The sequence below is a fragment of the Cetorhinus maximus genome, chromosome 23 (assembly GCF_964194155.1).
Source record: "Cetorhinus maximus chromosome 23, sCetMax3.hap1.1, whole genome shotgun sequence".
Taxonomy (NCBI): Eukaryota; Metazoa; Chordata; class Chondrichthyes; order Lamniformes; family Cetorhinidae; genus Cetorhinus; species Cetorhinus maximus.
The window spans coordinates 20,179,206-20,199,147 of NC_135901.1; the positions used below are offsets into that span (position 1 = coordinate 20,179,206).

Here is a 19,942-nt window from a genome sequence, read left to right on the forward strand (position 1 = left end):
ATAGCCTTCCCACTAGTTGGCCGTCTATAGACTACACCAAGCAATGTAATTACACCCTTTTTGTTCCTTAGCTCTAGCCAAACTGATTCTATCCTTGAACCCTCTGGGACATCCTCTTTCTCCAGCACGACAATGCTCTCCTTAACCAATACAAACACTCCTCCTCCTTTTCTTGCTCTACTACTTTTTCTGAACACTTTGTACCCAGGAATATAAACTGTGGATAGGGGACATTCTTCACTGTGGCACTTGCTGGGTAAAAGCACAGCAATTGATCACGTAAATTATGTGAAAGTGATATTTTGCTGAGTTGGGGTGGGTACTGGGTGCAGAGGGCCAATCAATAAAATTATGAACTAAATTATAGAGAATCCCTGACTGTGCATGGGTTGAAGGCTTCAGGATCCTATTCCCAACCACCACCAGGAGAGATGTTTTATTTGGGGTCCAAAGCACTGGTATAATTTGAGACCATTAAAATTGAAATGCACATACATTATGAGGTACAGCAGGCATATTTTAGAGAGCTAGGAAGGAGAGTTCACCACTACTTTTTGTTTCCTGCCACTCAGCTACCTTCGTATCCATGCCGTTCATGTCCAATGGGCTTTAATTTTACTGACAATCCTGTTATGTAACACATTATCAAGTTCCTTGTGCACATCAACCACATTACCGTCATCAGCCCTCTCTGCTACCTCATTAAAAAACTCAAGAAACTTAGATCAACATGGTCTGCCCCAACCAAATCCTGACTGGCTTTTCTTCATTTATGGACACTTATCCAAGTGACTGTTTATTTTGTCCTGAATTACTGCTTCTAATTGCTTTTCTGCCACCAAGGTTAAACTGACTGGCCTGTCATTGAGAGATTTATCCTTCCACTTAAGCTTATTAAGGATTTTATATTAGTGCCAGGAAGTGTAAGGAAAACGAGAGAAGTGATGAAGTTCCAACTATATTTAAAGATGCTTGTAACTAATAAATAGCACAATAATTATTCACAGTTCAAGAAATAAACTACAGATAACAAATGAGTATGTTAATCGAATTATTCATTAAGGCCAGGAAGTGTATTGTGATTGGACAAACAAAAGGTCCTGTGTATGCTTAAAATCCGAAATAAAAACAGTAATTGCTGGAAATATTCAGCAGGTCTGGCAGCTTCTGTGGAGACAAAACAGAGTTATATATGAGAATCCATGCGAATTAGGAGCAGGGGTAGGCCATTCGGCCCAATCCACCAATTGATAAGATGATGGCCAACGACTCTTTGAGAGAAAAAAAAATTCCCTTCATCTCCGTCTTACATGGGAGAGCCCCTATTTTTAAACCGTGTCCCCTAGCCCTAGTCTCTCCCACAAGGTGAATCATCCCCTCAGCATCCACCCTGTCATTCCTTCAGGATCTGACATGATTCAATAAGGTCACCTCTCATTCTTCTAAACTCCAATGGATGCAGGCTCAACTTGTGCAACCTTTCCTTATAAGATAAACCCGTTATCCCAGGAATCAGTCGAGTGAAAATCTTCTGAACCACTTTTAATGCCATTATGTCTTTTGCGTGAAAACGTGTGGTAAGGAGACCAAAACTATATAGAGCACGCCAGACGTTACCTCACCAACGCTCTATACAATCGTAAAAGGATGATGAGTTTATTCTGCTCAATGGTTTAGAGGAACAGCGGGGAGGGTCTGGAGCTTCCTGGCAGCTCCCCTTCTCGGCAGGACAGTGAGGAAGCTGCTACTGAGTCACTTCCAACCTCAGCTAAAATGCAACTCTGGTGGGACTTGAACCCAAAACCTTTGAATGCCTGATTTAATCACTGTATTAGAAGTCCATATGCGCTGTCCATTGCACCACAGAGCCACACTTAAATGCTGGAGTCTGTGAATAAGTGAAAGAGGGAGGTGGGAAAAAGAACAAAAGGAAAGGTCTGTGAAAGGGTGGAGAGATGAACTGGCAAGAGTTTTCATGGTACAAGGTCAAAGAGAGTGGTAATGGGACAAGTAAAGACACAAAAGATGTTCTAGGTGAAGTGTAGATAGAAGGGTAGCAACCGTCTGAATGCAAAGTAAAGAAAATAAGAAAGAAACACGGAACAAAATGGGGGTAGAGATTATGATATAGAATTGTTGAACTCAGTTTTGTTCTGAAGTCTGTAAAGTGTCCATTTCATTTGCTTAAAAATCATTTTTTATCTCTTCTCAGTTCCAGTGAAAGGCCATAGACCTTAAACATTAACTCTGTTCCTCTCTCCACAGATGCTGCCTGAGCTGTTGAGCATTTCCAGCATTTTCTATTTTATCTCACGATTGTAGACTGTAGGAGTTTCTAAACAGAGAGACGGACACATTGCCACATCCATAACAAATGTCTCTTCCTCATGGCACTCCAGCTCGAGTCCATTCCAGCCTCAGGGATAATATTCACTGTTTTATATTTGCCTCTGATGCAGATCATATATTAAACTAAATGGGGAATATTCTTTAATTGAGGACAGTCACTGCATTTTGGGAGCTGATTTTAAATAAATTAAACAACCCTGGAGTGCAGGAGAAACATTTTCACGTTTGCGAGGAGTTAGTTCTGGCTGGTTGGAACTGAAATTCTGAAGATGCTGCTACAAATCCGGACTAAAACCGGACAAGCAGAAGCTGCTAGCTTAATGATTCCAGGGTTGGGGGCGTAGGGGGAGGGGAAGGGGGCACAACCCCCAGTTTCTCCACATTGTTTCAAACCGCTTGAATCAGACTTGTACTGAAAACATTTATGCACTAACTGAATCGTGGATGTGCTCAGGATGTCTCTCAAGCATTTTATATACCTCTCTGCTTTCAAAAAAAAAATTCCTGAGGGTAAACAAAAAAAATTCTACTTGTACGAAGGTACATCTTGTATTTTTCTCGATGTTGTGTACCAAAAAAATTATAAGGGTAAAAAACGAATTATTCTGATTATTATTTCATCTGACACAAACGTTACACAGGGAGACCTGGGGAAAGTGGAGGAATTACAGGGTTAAAGTGGGAGCCAGGAACAATAGCAGGAAGCACCGGGGGGAAGCAGCGTGGATAAAGAGCTATCAAACAGGACTTGTTTAAACCAAAGGTCAGCAGAGAAACACACAGCTGGTTCACACAGTGATTCGGAGGGTGGGTGAGATCCTGTACAGGTTAATGACGCTCCCCAAAGTCCATCAGTCATGTACATTCAGTGTTTAGAAGGCCATGGGGGAGGGGAGGGGAGGGAGGAACGATTTCGGACACAGCAGGAAGTCACCCCTCCCCCGCTCCGTGGTTCCGCAGACTCACCTTGGACCGGCCCACACCTGGGCAGGGCTGGGACAAGGTGCAGGAAACTGGAAGCTGGTCGGCTGAGCTGTGAACTGGGAGGAGTTGGGGCTCTGAGTGACAGACCTGGAACTATATCAAGGCAGGCACAGCCACTGATCTCCCTTTTCCTCATCGGATATTTTACTGGAGTCGTTTTGGTGAGTGTTTCTAAACTCTGACTCACTGTCCCGGTAATGTAAGCGGAGGAGGAATGTAGGTCGCTGGGAGTATTACACCATATTGTCTCTCCTCATTCTCCCACTCTCAGTTCCAGGCTGCAGGTTTCATTTCTCAGTCCACTCTGCCGGTCCGTTTTTTGTCTCCCTGTTTTTTGCTGCGGTGCTCCACATTCTTAGCTATACCCACCCGATTACAGTTATCTTCAAATTGCGACAATCTACCTTCAATCAGTAAATGACGATGAACAACTTTTAAATAGAGGGATTTCTGGGGCGCACAGAATTGTGGGATCGGCGGCCGCCATTAGTGAGCGACTGTCGATAAATGTTTTATTGCAGACTGAAGGCAGGTCAGCGACCTGAGCCCTCAATTCTGTTTGTCACTCCACAGATGCTACCTGCCAATATTTCCACTATTTTATCTTTTTATTTCAGATTCAGCGTCGGCAGTTCTGCCTGTTTTGCCTGCAGTTTATAGAACCAAGTCTAGAAACACAGATGGTCCAATTAGGAGCCGTTTTGAATCAGGGTGAGTGTTGGTCGCGGAAATCGGTCCCTGGCCTCCTGTGTTAGCCTTTTTTGTTGCTTCAGTGTGAACTCAATTCATAACCCATCTTTCTGCTTTTGTGGGTTCTTATTCCTTTTCCCTCTCTTTCAAATCTGTTTCAAAGGGTATTAGAAGAGGAGGATTTACTGCCGTGAAACTTAGGCATCACATTGGAATCTGGCAAAGTCGCCCAACTCATCATAATCTTAGTATCATCAGATTTTGAACACGATAGCAAAAAACCCCGTTCATGGTGAGGAGAAACTGTACATGTGTTCGGTTTGTAGTCAAGTCTTCAGCTGATCATCTGACCTTTCGAGACACAAGTGCAGTCACACTGGGGAGAAACTGTGGAAATGGGGGGAATGTGGGAAGGGATTCAATTACCCGTCTGAACTGGAAACTCATCGGTGCAGCCGTACTGGGGAGAGGCCATTCACCTGCTCCATCTGTGTAAGGGATTCACGTAGCTCCTGTACCTGTTGATACATCAGCGAATTCACACCGGGAAGAGGCCATTCACATGCTCTCTGTGTGCAACAACGTTCACTCAGTCACCCAAAATGCAGAAACACCAGTGAGTTCACAGTAACAAGAAGGGATTTACCCATTTGTCCAACCTGTTGACACACCAGCGAGTTTACAAGTGAATACTTTGATTGGATTCTGCTGTTGATAACATCTAGGACTGAACCACATTCACTGGGGTCTATTTCTGCTCATGTTAATAAACTTCAGCCCAGCTACAGTGGCTAATATTCTGGATAAAAGTCAAATAAATCAGGTTCCTGTCAAACATAGTCTTGCAGCCCTTTTAATATCCCTAACACAAGTTAATTCCTTTTGAAGTGCTCTCCCTCTCCCCACTTCCCTGTGTACGTTTTTGGGGCATCGAGGTATAAAACCCTTTTACTTGAACTACCTAAGTTCCGAATTATTGCTTTCTCAAAATGGGGCCCTCAGTTGCACATGACCTAGCAAGGTATGAATAACTAGTATTGATGAATCAAGTAGAATTTAGTAAGCAAGACATTACAAACACTCAACAAAAAGTGGTGAAGTCAACATGGAAAGTTCTTATACCTCAAGGTCCTAGGATTCCGTGAGTGCTGCCAGCACAGGTGATGCCTTTCTTCATCTGTCTCTGAAGTGACGTTATGGTGAATTGTGTCTCATGTTAGGAACTAGAGATAGTTTTAAGTTATATTTGTATTTTATGGGTGTCAGGAACAAGACAAAGCTTGAAGTTTAATTTATTTACTTTTTATTTATGTTAGAGAAGGTGAAACTTGGGTTTGGTTTCAGTTTAGAATTTTGTGAGGTGGAGCTGGCAGTCTGGGGTCCTGTTTGTATACATGTATCTGTAATGAGATTTTACGACTCTGAAAGTGAAGAGATGGGTTATCAAGGGGTTAATAGTTTAGAGGTTATAGTTTTGTTAACAAAAAACACAAAGTTGAAAAAAACTGTGCTGTTGCCTAGCAACAGCTGGTCAGAGAAAAAACCCCACAGAGATACAGGGAGAGACAAAAAGAACCTGTTTTTAGTTTCAGTTGAAATGGATATACCATTGAGTGAAGACAGGAAGACTCTCTCCAGCTGGAAATGATGGCAGACTCTTAAGGAACTCTAAAGCTAAAGTAATAGCGAATATACGGGGAGTTTTCTGGATATCTCAAGGAAGATACCAATTGTAGAAGGGCTTCCAGTGAATGTCCAGAAGCCGATTGGAAAAGAAACCTCTTTGCAGCTGAACTAGCTCTACCCTTGGTGTGGAAATAGTGGTACCTCTTCACTGGAGTGTTGGGTCTTGTAAGGGTTTTGCTGGGATAAAAGGGACACTGTGAGTTGGAATCATTTTTTTTCTTGGCGTCTGTATGGAAAGCTTTCCAACCTTTTCTGTTGTCAAGTGTCAAATATAATTAATGTTTCTTGTTTAAGAAATGTTGTATTTTGTTAAAGAGTTAACGGAAGACTACCGCGAATCTGTTTCAGCAAGTACACTCCACGGTATAAAATGAAAAAGAAAAACTTACCTATCAAGCCAGGTTCCATTCTGGGATCTGAATTGTCCAGTGATAACATCAGCTGGGATCACAACACTCAGAAGAATCATAACACAGAAGTCAAGGTAAAACGGTGCCAATAAATACACAGATTTTCCAAATTGTATCCCGAATTCTGACTCTTCCTCTTCCTTCAGAAATAACATAAAATAACCTCTTTCATTGACTTTGGGTAAGGATCACCTGCTGTCACTCCACCTCTTTAACTAGAGTCCTGTGGACTGAAGGCAAATGTACATTTATTATTCTATGCACCCTGGAGGTACATTCCACAGTGAACAAACAACATATCTTTGTAGGTACAGAGCAGTTAGACAAGCAATGTTATCTTATCAACAACACAACCTATCATGAGCAAGTCATATCAATCTTTAACCAATTCCAAAAGATATCATGACAATTAAGAATAATAATTTCTACCATAATGTCAGGAAAAGATGTATTTTTAAAATATAGATGTTCCATCCTACACGAATGGTTAATCAATTAATGGAGTTAGTCAGCCAACATCTATTAAAACACATGGCTTTTGTTTAAGGATAAGATGACATATTAATTTCAAGCTTTTGAGTTCAAACCTTTTGTTTCTTTCTTCAAGGTGAACAAAGAATTGTTGCACATGGTGTAATTGAAACAAATAGAAGTCCTTGAACTCAGACTTTTCAGCACCTTTAAGGCCATTGAGTCATCAAAAACAGTTTCTCGCAAGCGACTGCCTTAATTGTAAATTGGCCCACGAGCAGAACTTCAAACTGAACTCTTTGAAAGGTGTCCAAGATAAAATCCATAGAACCCAAAAATTCATAGTATTATCAAAACCTTACACCTGTCTCCTCCATCCGCACCTTTAACAAGTGTGAGAAGCTCATAAAGCTTCTTTATCACTAAGAATGAGAAAATCTGATCAGCTGCCTCTGTTGCTTCCCTCCCTTCCACTTACCCACCAGGCTAAACCGCTTCTAAATCTCCTTTCCCTAGCACTGAACCCGCATCTTTCTTTCGTTTCTCTCCTATCTTCTGTGTTGCTCTGTCAGAGATCACCTGTCCATGAAACCCACTCCCTGCCCCCTCCACCCTATTCCCAATAACTTACTGACCACCCAACTTCTGCATGTTAACTGATAGTGTTAACGGTTCCATTTCTACAGGTCCTGTCCCGGCCAACATCACTCCCTCAAACGCACCAGCCCTCACCACCAAAATCATTTCAAACCATTGCCTCATCTCCAACCTCCCTTTCCTCTCAAAAATCTGTGAACATCTTTGTCACCTCCCGTGCACGTTTCCTGGAATTTCTTGTTTGAATCGTTCCAATCATATTTATTCCCCTGCCCCATCACAAAAACAGCTCTTATCAAAGTCACAAATGACATCCTTTGTGTATGTGACAAAGGTAAACTATCCCTCATCATCCTTCTCATCCTATCTACAACCTTTGATGTGTTGGCCAGACCATCCTCCTTCATTGCTTCTCCACTGTCATCCAGCTGGGTGGGACTGCACTCTCCTGGCTCCATTCCTATCTATCTAACTAGAGTTTCACTTGTAATGGCTTCTCTTCCCACTCCCACGCTTGCCTCTGGTGTCCCCCAAGGTTCTATCCTTGACCTTCTCCTAATCTCAACTACATGCTGCCCCTCAGCAACATCATCTGAAAACAGATCTTCTCCACCGATGCTGCCAGACCTGCTGAGTTTTTCCAGGTAATTCTGTTTTTGTTTTGGATTTCCAGCATCCGCAGTAGCTTTTAGCTTTTTGTTTTTATATCTAAAAACAGTGTCAGTTTTCACATGTATGTTGGGAACATCCAGCTCCACCACACTACTACCCCTGTCAAATTCTCCACTTTTTCTAAATTTTCAGAATCCTTGTCTGATATCCAGTGGCAAGTGAGGAGAAATTTCATCACTTTAAACTTTGGGAACTCCATTCGCTAACTTGCCCTATCCATCTTCCTAGCAACTGTCTGAGAGCAAAGCAGATTTTTCGCAGTCTGAGTGTTATATTTGATCTCGGGCTGAGCTTCTGAACATAAATTGGGCCACAACTACGAGCTTCTATTTCCAGCTATTTACCTGACTCTGCCCCTATCGCAGCTGATCCACTGCTGAAACACTCATCCATGTCGCTTTACTTGATTATTACAATATACTCCAGGCCAGCGTCCCACACTTTATCCTCCATAAACTTGAAGTTATCCAAAACACTACTGCCTTTGGTCTAAAACACACCAAATCCTGTTCAACTATCACCCCTGTGCTTGCTGGCCTACATTGGCTCAGCGCTTTTCAAATCACACTGAAATATTTTCCCACAGACAGAACAGATAAACATTTCCCATTTATATTCAAAGGCCGATTATATCCAGATATGATTTAATTGAGTGACTCCATCAGATCTTGAACTGATGTTTGGTTTGAGTCTCCTGTCTGCAAATATTTCCCTTTTAACACCCTCAAAATGGAGCTTCCAAAAGTCCTTACTGTCAGTGCAGAATCAAACAATTCCATTTTCTAAGGAACATTCCTTCCTCTATTGTTTCCCTAAAGCTATAAACATAATCTCCCACCTCCCTGTGCTGAAATCCAAATCAAATCATCTCCAAAGTTCTCTCTCCTACCCTGAAGATTCTGACTCTGATTGGGTTCAGTTCTACACTCACTGGTTCCTCTCTCTCTCCCCCCTGAAGGTGCTGACTCTGACTGGGTTCAGTTCTACACTCACTGGTTCCCCTCTCTCTCCTCTGCTGAATTTGTGAAATCTGACTGATTTCTTTTCCATACTCAAGGACTCACCAGCACCTTCACAAGAGCAATTAGGGATAGGCAATAAAAGGTTAGCTTTGCCAGCGACATGTATACCATGATTGAATTTAAAAAGGCGCTATTTCCCCCTTCCAGTGTGGGCCTTCATAATTTTACATTCTAGTTTGTATTGCCTCTTCTCATTCTTCTTATCGAAATGTATCGCTTCACATTTTCTGCAATAACTTTCATTCTTCCCATATCCACCTATTCTACCAATCTATGTAGTTTTCCTGTAAATTTGTTCTTCTATATTGTGAGAATGGATGTTTTTTAAAATACATTTTTGGTGTTATTCTGTGAAGGGGTGGATGTGTGCGTGCATGTGATTGAGTTAAACTGAGGAAAGGTTATACAGACACGTTGCCTGGGAGGTTTAAGACATGAAAGGATAGAGGCATTAGGTTGTGCATTTGTAATGAGATATTGTGATAGGTTTGAGGTACAAGTAAATAGGTTGGATCTACCATTTGCATTTTTCAATAAGTTGAGAGTTCATTTGAATATCAAAGGGAAGACAGAGGTGACAAGAAACATTTTGCATCTTACAGGAATTTCATGAGTAAACAGAAGAGGCTATTTTACATTTTATTGACCCGAAAGCAGAGACAAAATAGAAACATGAAAGATTTCATATTTAGATGAATTTGAGTTTCAAAGAGGTGTGAGAACAGAGTGATTAAAGCTCTCGAGCATCCCACAGGACCCTGGGTGGTAGGCGTATGGAAATGTTGTTTCACACTCACAAGATGACAGAAATGTTGCATTACATTTTCCTTATCTTGGCCCTTAGTTAGTAATGTTATGTGGTGTGTGAACTAAGCAGAATTATTGAATTAAATTCTACCAGGTACTCTGTGGGTTTAACTACCCAGTGAACGCTTAATATCTGTTTTGTACACTGGGTCCTTCCACAGGGTGAATGTGTCCGAGAAGCATCCAGTTGGAAACCCTTTTCCATTAATCTCTTGCATTGCTGCAGCAGATATACATTGTTCTGACTCTTCCAGAGCGGCTGTGGAACTAATTGGATCGACCTTCCAATAAGCCTGCTCAGGCATAATAGGCCATATTCCATCTGTGCTGTATCATTCAATAAAATTGAATATTCCATATCAACAGATAGCGAGAGGAACCAATGACTGTGAGATTGAACCCAGTCAGAATTAGCAACTTCAAGAGAGAGGAACCAGTGGGAAAAGCTTTAAAACTTCAGCATAATATCACTAAATCACTTTTAGAAATGGAATAAAGCAGAGCACCCATTCACAAGAATTTATGTATTTATAAAAAAAATAATTGATTGGAATTCGGTAACAAGATTAATTTCCATTCCCTATTTGGAGTGTCAATGGTGCTGAGGTTACCCAACATTCCCTGCGGGTGTGAATCTGCCCTATTCACCCTACAGGAAGCCAGTGCGCAGGCGCAATGCTAGATGCTCTGGAGCATGCGTAGTGTCACTTTGATCAGAGGTTGTTGCAGGTCCGAGACGATTTTTTCAGCGGGTGAGAGTCGATGGGGCGAAGGGCGGAATGGAGCCGGGAGCCGGGAGTCTGGGTGAGGAGGGAGGGGAGGCTTCATAAACACCCGGTGTAGGTCGCAAGTCCGACATGACCCTGCAGGTCCCACGTTTGTAGCTCCGGGGCATTTTCCCGGGAACAGGCCCAGGTTCAGCGGGGAGCAGAGCGCGTGCGAGGCTGTCTTGGTGACGCTGTCTTGATGACGTTGTCTTGATGAACTTTCACATTTGCTTCTTTTGCAAATCACTTTAAACCAGTGCCCTCTCATTCTCGAACCATTTATGAGCAGGAACAGTTTATCACTATCCACTCTATAAAGCTCCTGAATGATTTTGAACACATCTATCAAATCTCCTCTTAGCCTTCTCCTCTCCAAGGGGAACAGTCCCAACCTCTCCAATCTACCTTCATAACTGGAACCATTCTTGTAAACCTCTTCTGCACTCTCTCCAGTGCATCACATCCTTCTTACAGTGCGGCAGCCAGAACTGTACACAATACTCCAGCGAAGGAATAACTAGTGTCTTATATAAGCTCAGCATGATCTCCCTGCTCTAGTACTTAATGCCCCTGTATATAAAGCCTAGGATACTTCATGCTTTATTAACTTGTGTTTCCACCTATCTTGCCACCTTCAATGGTCTATGAACATGTACACCTAGGTCTCTCTGCTCCTGCAGCCCCTTATTTTTGCTCTCCACACAGGACCTGGTGACAGGCCTGGGTTAATGGCTGCCATATTTTTGGGCAAGGTACTACAGAGCACATGCACCACCCCCCCCCCCCCCCCCCCCGACCCTTGACCAAGCAGCAAGAGGAGAGAATGTTGTGAATTTGTATCCTGGACTGACAGGGATGGATATTGGAAACTCCTTTTACAGGGGGTTAGAAGGAGAGGATTTACACACAGCAAACTCAAATCAGGAGAAATTTTTGTCTCTTCTGAATTTCTAACCTGGACTGACAGGGATGGATTTTGTCATCTCCTTTTACATGGAAGTAACTCAACTCGGAGTCAGATTCACTAATTACACTGAAGTTGTAAACCATCTGGTTCAGCCTGAGACAGTTGCTAGGAGTGGGCTGCAGTCAGTGACTGTGGAGTAAACGTTGTATTGGGGTCCGAAGACAATGGCTTTCATCTTCCCAATACTTAAATGGGGGGAATTTCTTTTCATCCAGTACTGCATGTCAGACATGTCAGGGGGGAGTGTGACTTGGAGGGGAACTTAGAGGGGATGGTATTCACATACACCTGTTACTCTGGTCCTTCATGTATTTTTTTTTCGTTCATGGGATATGGGCATTGCTGGCTAGGCCAGAATTTATTGTCCATCCCTAATCAGAGGTCACTTAAGAGCCAAGCACATTGCTCTGGGTCTGGAGTCACATGTAGACAAGACCAGGTAAGGATGGCAGATTTCCTTCCTTAAAGGGCATTAGTGGACCAGATGGGTTTTTACAACAATCGGCAATGGTTTCATGGTCATCATCAAACTTTCATGGTCATCAATGGTTTCATGATCTTCACCACAGCCTCAGTGGTGGAGGTTGGTGGTTGATTGAGTTATAAGTAAATAAAAATCCTTTACACTACCCCCTGCCTCTCCCACTTCTCTCTCTTGCTCCCTCCCGTAGAAGAGAGCCTTGTGTTGGCCCAGACCTGGACGGCCACTATCCTTTCTTGAAGGACATTAGTGAACCAGTTGGATTTTTATAACAGTCCGGCAACTTTCATGGTCACATTTTCCCAGTGCCAATCCCACAAATTACCAAATTTATTCAGCTAATTTTCACAATCTGTTTTTGTGGGTTCTCTCTCACTCCCTTCTCTCTGTCTTTAAACAATTTCACAGGGTATTAGGAAGGGAGGATTTGCAGTCAGGAGACTCAAAGTAAGCATCACATCAGGATCTGACGGAGTCGCCCAATTTATCGTTACCTGAAATCATTGGATTGTAAAGATGGAAGAAGAAAGCACCTTTCACAGTGGGGAGACACAGTACACGTGTTCTGTGTGTACATGAAACTTCAACTGATTGTCAAACCTGGAGGGACACAAGGACACCCACAGCATGGAGAAACCTGGGAAATCTGGGGACTGTGGGAAGGGATTCAATTACCCAGTTATGCTGAAAATTCATCAGTACATTCACACCGGGGAGAGACCATTTAGCTGCGCTGAGTGTGGGAAGAGATTCACTAATTCAACCAACCTGCGGAGACACCAGCTAGTTCACACCGGGGAGAGGCCGTTCACTTGCAATGAATGTGGGAAGGGATTCACTAATTCTTCCCATCTGTTGAGACACCAACTAGTTCACACTGACGAGAGACCTTTTAAATGCATGGACTGCGGGAAGTGCTATAAAAGTTCTGGGGAACTGATGCGCCATCAACGTGTTCACACTGACAAGAGACCGTTCAGCTGCTGTCACTGTGGGACTGGGTTCAGGCGTTCATCTGAACTCACTGTACACCAGCGAATTCACACCGGGGAGAGGCCATTCACCTGCAGGGAGTGTGGGAAGGGATTCGTTCAGTTGTCAACTCTGCTGACACACCAGCGAGTTCACACTGGGAAGAGACCTTTCACCTGCCCCAAGTGTGGGAAGGGATTCATTAATTCATCCAACCTGCTGAGACACCAACTCGTTCACACTGGGGAAAGGCCGTTCACCTGCATGGACTGTGGGAAGGGATTCACTAATTCATCCCGCCTACTGACACACCAGCAAGTTCACACTGATGAGAGACCTTTGGAACGCCTGGACTGTGGGAAGTGCTATAAAAGTTCTGGGGAACTGATGTCCCATCAGTGAGTTGACACTGAATAGAGAACATTCAGGTTCTGTCGTTTTGGTCTGAGTTTGGGCAATTATCTCATCTGACTGTACACCCGATTGCTGACACCGAGGAGAGAAGGTTCACCTGCCCTGAATGTGGGAAGGGATTCACTTGTTCATCCCACCTGCTGAGACACCAGCAACTTCACAAGTACCTGCACTGATTGGATTTTCCTGTTGATCATTTCTGGGACTGAACCATGTTCATTGGCGTCTATTTCTGCTGATGTTCATTAACTCCAACCCAGTTATAGGTTTTTAACATTTTGGTTAACAGTCAAATAAATCAGCTTTGTATTAAACACACAGTCTGTCGAGTTTTTTAATATCTATAACACAACCTAGTTCCTTTTGAAGGGCTCTCCCTCTCCCCTGTCTCCTCCATCCTCACCTCCAACAACAAGTGTGAGGAGCTCATGGAGCTTCTTTGTCATGAAGATTGAGACAACCTGATCAGCTGTCTCTGCTGCCTCCCTCTCTTCCAGTCGCCTACTGGGCAAAACTGCCTTGAGAGTTCCCCGCTGCCTGAGCCCTGAACCTGCATCTTCCTCTGGTTTCTCACCCATCTAATTGGGACCATCAGTGGTGATTTATTTACCCAGCATTCCCTGCGATGGAGAATGACCCCTATCCACGCCACAGGACAGCAGTGCGCAGATGCAGTGCTGCCCGGTGTTTGGAGCATGCTCATTGTGAGACATAACCAGGGACAGCCACTTCTCTCAGATCCACAATGGGTAAAGGGGGGGATGGCGAGGCAGAGGGAGCGATGGATCCGGTGGGTGGACGGAGAGGCTCCGGAAACATGTTGTGTCAACCACAAACCCTGAATGAGGAACTACCGGTTCCCCGTTTGCACCGACTGGAACCGAGAGGAAATGTCCCGGTGACAAACCCGGAGTAGGAGGAGAGAATGTTGTGAATTTCTATCCTGGACTGACAGGGATGGATTGTGGAAACTCCTTTTCCAGGGGGTTGGAAGGGGAGGATTTACACACAGCAAACTCAAGAGAAATGTTTGCCCCTCAACAGGAAACTAGATGAGTACGTGAGAGAAAACGGATGAGAACGACAAGCTGAAAGGCTCATATAGATGCATGGAATGGGAGGAGAAGCATAAAACTAGCAGAGTATTTGAACAGAATGGCCTGTTTGTTTATTGCATATTGTGAGTATTTCAACTTAAACTCCTTTTACAGGGTATTCGGATGGTTGGATTTGCAGATGTGAAATTCAAAGCAAACACCGTATCAAGACCTGACATTCACTCAATTCATCAGGACCTGAATTTATCAGCCTTTGAGTGCGGGAGAAGAAATGTTTATTCTGTCTGTGGGAAAAGATTTCAAACATCAGGGTGACTGAAACAGCACCAAGACACACACACCCGAGTGAGAGTATTCCAGTGAACTGACTGTGGAAAGAGCTTTAACCAGTTACACAGCCTGAAAAAACACCACACACTTCACAGCGGGGAGAGACTGTACACATGTTTGTGTGTGTGGGTGTGGGGCCGGGCTTCAACTGATCATGCAACCTGGAGAGGCACAAGGACACCCGCACTACGGGGAAACCGTGGAAATGTGGGGAATATGGGAAGGGATTCAATTACCCAATCTGAGGTGGAAACTCATCGACGTATTCACACTGGGGAGAGGCCGTTCACCTGCTCTGTGTGTGGGAAGGGATTCACTCAGTCATCCAGCCTCTGCACACACCAGCATGTTCATACAGGCACGACGCCATTCACCTGCCTTGAATGTGGGAAGGGATTTAATGCATTATCAACCCTCCGGACCTACCAGCAGGTTCACTCTGATCAAAGACCATTTAAATGTCCTGACTGTGAGAAGAGCTTTAAAAGCAGAAAGGATCCACTGACACACCAACACTCTCACACTGGGGAGAGGCCATTCACTTGCGCATTGTGTGGGATGAGATTCATTCAGTCATCCCACCTCCTGACACACCAACTTGTTCACACTGACAAGAGACCTTTTAAATGTTCTGACTGTGAGAAGAGCTTTAAAAGTAAAAAGGATTTACTGAACCACCAATGCACTCACACTGGGGAGAGGCCATTCACCTGCTCCATGTGTGGGAAGGGATTCACTTGTTCATCCCACCTTCTGAAACACCAATTTGTTCACACTGATCAGAGACCTTTTCATTGTTCTGACTGTGAGAAAAAAATTAAAAACAAAAAGAATCTTCTGAAACATCAACATACTCACACTGGGGAGAGGCCATTCACCTGCTCTATCTGTGGGAAGGGATTCACTCGGTTAGGCCACCTGGTGAGACACCATCGAGTTCACACTGGGGAGAGACCGTTCACCTGCCCTGAGTGTGGGCAGGAATTCATTGATTTATCCGACCTTCTGATACACCAGCGAGTTCACACTGGGGAGAGACCATACGCTTGCACCGTGTGTGGGAACAGATTTACCCAGTCATCTCATCTCACAACACACCAACTTGTTCACACTGACCAGTGACCTTTTAAGTGTTCTGACTGTAAGAAAAGCTTTAAAAGTAAAAGGAATCTGCTGACACACCAGCGAGTTCATACGAGGGAGAGACTGTTCACCTGCTCAGTGTGTGGGAAGGGATTCGCTCAGTGAAACAATCTGCTGAGACACCAGCAAGTTCACATGTGACAGCGGGGATTGGATTCTGCTGTTATTGCTGCTGTTAATCACATCCAGCACTGAATCATGTCTGGACACCTGTTTCAATGGGGTTCCACAGTTTTGTGGTTTATATCAATGATTTAGACTTAAATGTAGGGGCAAAGATTAAGAAATTTGCAGATGATACAAAAGTTGCTGGTGTGTTTAGCAATGAGGAAGGAAGCCGTGGACTGCAGAATGACATTACTGGACTGGTCAGATGGGCAGGAAAATGGCAAATGTAATTCAATCTGGAGCAGTGTGCGATAATGAATTTGGGAGGGCAAACAAGACAAGGGAATGAACAATAATTGGGTTAATGCTGAGAAGTGTAGAGGAACAGAGGGAACTTGGGGTGCATATCCACAGATCCCTGAATTTGGCTGGACATTTAGATCAGGTGGTCAAGAAGGCATTTGGGATACTTTCTTTTTTTGTCATAGAGTCATAAAGGTCTACAGCACAGAAAAAGGCCCATCGAGTCTGCACTGGTCAAACAAGTACCTAACTATTCTAATCCCATTTTCTAGCACTAGGCCCATAGCCTTGTATGTCATGGCATCACAAGTGCGCATCCAAATACTTCTTAAATGTTATGAGGGTTTCTGCATCTACCACCCTTTCAGGCAGTGAGTTCCAGATTCCCACCACCCTCTGGGTGAAAAAATTCTTCCTCACATCTCTTCTAAACCTCCTGCCCCTTACCTTAAATCTACGCCCCCTGGTTATTGATCCCTCCACCAAAGCAAAATGTTCCTTCCTGTCGATCCTACCTATGCCCCTCATAGATGCCTTGTCCGGGGCCTAGAATATAAAATCAGGGAGATTATGTTAGAACTTTATAAAACACTAGTTAGAGCACAGCTAGAGTACTGAGTAGAGCTCTGACACTGCATTAATCAACTAAAAAGTAAGACTAGATACATTAATTAGCATAAAACTGAAGTCAGGTTGATAATTTATATATAATTACGGTAAGTGTTCCATTCATCAAATCTGGGGGATAAAGATGAAGCTAACTAACAAGGGATTGTAACAGTGAAGAAGTTTGAATTTCTCAGTCAATTAAAATCTGAGGTGTTTAGATGATAAGAGTTAAGAAAACATTTCTGTTAACTCCCTATTAAAATGTGACTTCAGCACAATGGAACAAGCTGATTGGTGGGGAGTCGCTGAAACTTTATTTATTTTAATCGTTAGTTTATTTTCCTTAAGCCAGTTAATAATTTGATAAATAAGGACATGGCAGGGTATCCCAGCCCTGCGGACTGCACATCCAGTTCCATGTGTCCTAGACAGTCGGAACTTCAGGAAGTGTCATCAGCTGGAGCAGCAGGAAGCAAAGGGGAACGGTCAAGAGGTGTTTCTGTGACTGGAAAACTGTTTCCAGTTGTGTTATGGATGGCTCAGGACAAGATTTATGCTTATTGTGGTATATATCAATTATTTAGACTTTAGTAGGGGTCATGATTATGACATTTGCAGTCTTGTCGTTGACAGTGAGGAAGAAAGCTGTAGATTGCAGGAAGATATCAATAGATTGATCAGGTGAGCATAAAAGTAGCAAATTGAGATCAGCCTGGAGAAGTGTGAGGTAATAAATACAATTGGAGACGGCAAACAAGGCAAAGGGAAATAATATTACTGGTATGATAGTGAGAAGTGTAGAGGAACGGAGGGACATTGGAATGCATGTCCACAGATCCCTGAAGATGACAGGAGAGGTGGATAAGGTAATTAAAAAGGCAGACAGGATACTTTCTGTTATTAACTTAGACACAGAATACAGGAACAGGGAATATTTCCAGCATTTTCTGTTGATGAAAGATCACAGACCTGGAACTCCTCTCTCTCCACAGATTCTGCCAGAGCTGCTGAGTATTTCCAGCATTTTCTGTTTTTATTACAGGATCAGAGCTGGATAAAACACTAGTTATAGAACAGTTATACGCTAGATTACTGACGACAATTCTGGTAACTGCATTACAAGAAGGATGTGTTCACAGGATACAAAGGAGATTTACGAGGATGTTGATGGGACTGATGAATTTCAACTATGAGGAAATTTTGGATTGTTTTCTTTGGAATAGAGGAGGCAGAGGGAAGATTTAACTGAGGTGATAAAATTAGGAGGGGCCCAGATAGAGTGGACAGGAAGGACCTATTTCATTAACAGAAAGGTCAATAAACAGGGGTTCACATTTAAAGTAATTAGCAGAGGATTGGGTGGGGGAGGGATTCAGTGAATCATCCCATCTGCTGAGACACCAGCCAGTTCACACTGGGAGTTGGTGCTGTTCCTTGGATTTTCCTTGGGTTTGCCGCAGAGTGAAGATCATGTCTCTGATGTCTCTCGATGGGGGAAAACCTCACTGTGATTCTGGAAGGAGCCCTTTGGCCACTAAGGGTCGGTGATTGAGGAAGATCCTTGCAATGATTTTCCCTGTGGCAGGCAGCAGGGAGATAGCTCTGTAATTACTGCAATCGGACTAGTCACAATCAGAATGTCCCAGAGATCCCCCAGCATGCAACCCTCTTCCCAGATCAGGAATATGAAGTTGTGGAGCCGTGCCAGGTGTGTAACATTGCTGTGTTTCAAAATTTCAGCAGGAATTCCATGTGCTCCAGATGCCGTGTTGTTTTTCAGCTGTTGAATGGCTTTTTCACTTTCACTGTGGATTGTGGTAGCACTGAGACTGAGCCGGACAGGGTATTGAGAAATGGAGTTGAACAGTAGGACCTAATAAATTACAGAGGACCAGAGGGACCTTGGTGTGTATGTCCATAGATCCTTGAAGGCAGCAGGACAGGTGTATAAGGTGGTTAAGAAGGTATATGGGATACTTGCCTTTATTAGTCGAGGCTCTGAATACAAGAGCAGGTAGGTTATGATGGAGCTGTACAAAGCATCATTTAAGCCACATATGGAGTAATGTGTGCAGTTCTGGTCGCCACACTATAGGAAGGTTGTGATTGCACTGGAGAGGGTGCAGAGGAGATGCACCAGGATGTTGCCCGGGCTGGAGTGTTTCAGCTATGACAAGAGACTGGGTTGGCTGGGGTTGTTTTCCTTAGAAATAACCAGGGGGAACAGATTTAAGGTAAGGGGCAGGAGGTTTAGAGGGGATTTGAGGATTTTTTTTCACTCAGAGAGAGCCGGGAAACTGGAACTCACTGCCTGAAAGGGTGGTAGAGGCGGCGGGAACCCTCACAACAATTAAGAAGTATTTAGATGAACACTTGAAGCACCATAGCATATAACGCTATGGGCCAAGTGCTGGAAAATGGGATTAGAGAAGATAGGGGCTTGATGGCCAGTGCGGACATGATGGGTCGAAGGCCCTCTTTCCGTGCTGTAAAACTCTATGACTCTATGAAGTATAAATTGTTCCTTTTACATTTGGCACTCTTGCGAATTGTCCTGATGAATACAAGATGAAAAGCTTCGACAACATGTGTCTTTCTTCAGCAATATTCAAGTTCTGTACTACCAAATGACTATTTGCATTTCCATTATATTCTTTCTCCTTGTAACCTGTCTTAGCATTCTTTCCATCAAGCAGACCAGGAGGAAAGTAGATGCTGTGATTATCTAGGTATGTTGTTCTGTATTTTACACTATCTCCCACTGGGGACGATCACCCAGGGTGACAATAGGCCACTCAAATTATTGTTTGTTCTTTCCTATGTCCCAGATGTTGTTCAATATTGATTTAAGGCTCAGAGAAAAGAGTGGAATTGTATGAACAAAACCACTCACTGTTACTGGAGGATAATGTTTACCTGAATTCCTTTAATATTGTGGTCCTTACAGACACTGATACTTTATTCACAGTATGAGGCAGTCTGCTCTTGTCCACCTGATGGGACAGGAAGTATTCCTGTGTGAGTGTGTGAATGTGGTTCTCTGTGTATGAGTATGTGGTTGTGTGTTCATGGGTGTCTGTGAGTGTCTGTGCTGCTTCTCAT

General features: G+C 43.5%; 2 protein-coding genes across 2 annotated transcripts in view; one reads left to right on the forward strand and one right to left on the reverse strand.

The window, feature by feature from the left end:
* Positions 1–19,942, reverse strand: part of LOC144697337 (uncharacterized) — a 290,314-nt gene that overhangs the window by 10,630 nt on the left and 259,742 nt on the right. The gene's annotated exons all lie outside the window — the stretch shown is intronic.
* LOC144697168 (uncharacterized) lies at positions 10,396–13,603 on the forward strand. The gene is made up of 2 exons (XM_078569023.1): positions 10,396–10,440; positions 12,312–13,603. The coding sequence occupies exon 2, from the start codon at positions 12,531–12,533 to the stop codon at positions 13,275–13,277; it is 747 nt and encodes a 248-aa protein (XP_078425149.1). The 5' UTR covers positions 10,396–10,440; positions 12,312–12,530; the 3' UTR covers positions 13,278–13,603.

Bases quoted from the DNA above. Each gene is read 5' to 3' on its own strand.
- LOC144697168 (XM_078569023.1), top strand. From the start codon at position 12,531: ATGGAGAAACCTGGGAAATCTGGGGACTGTGGGAAGGGATTCAATTAC.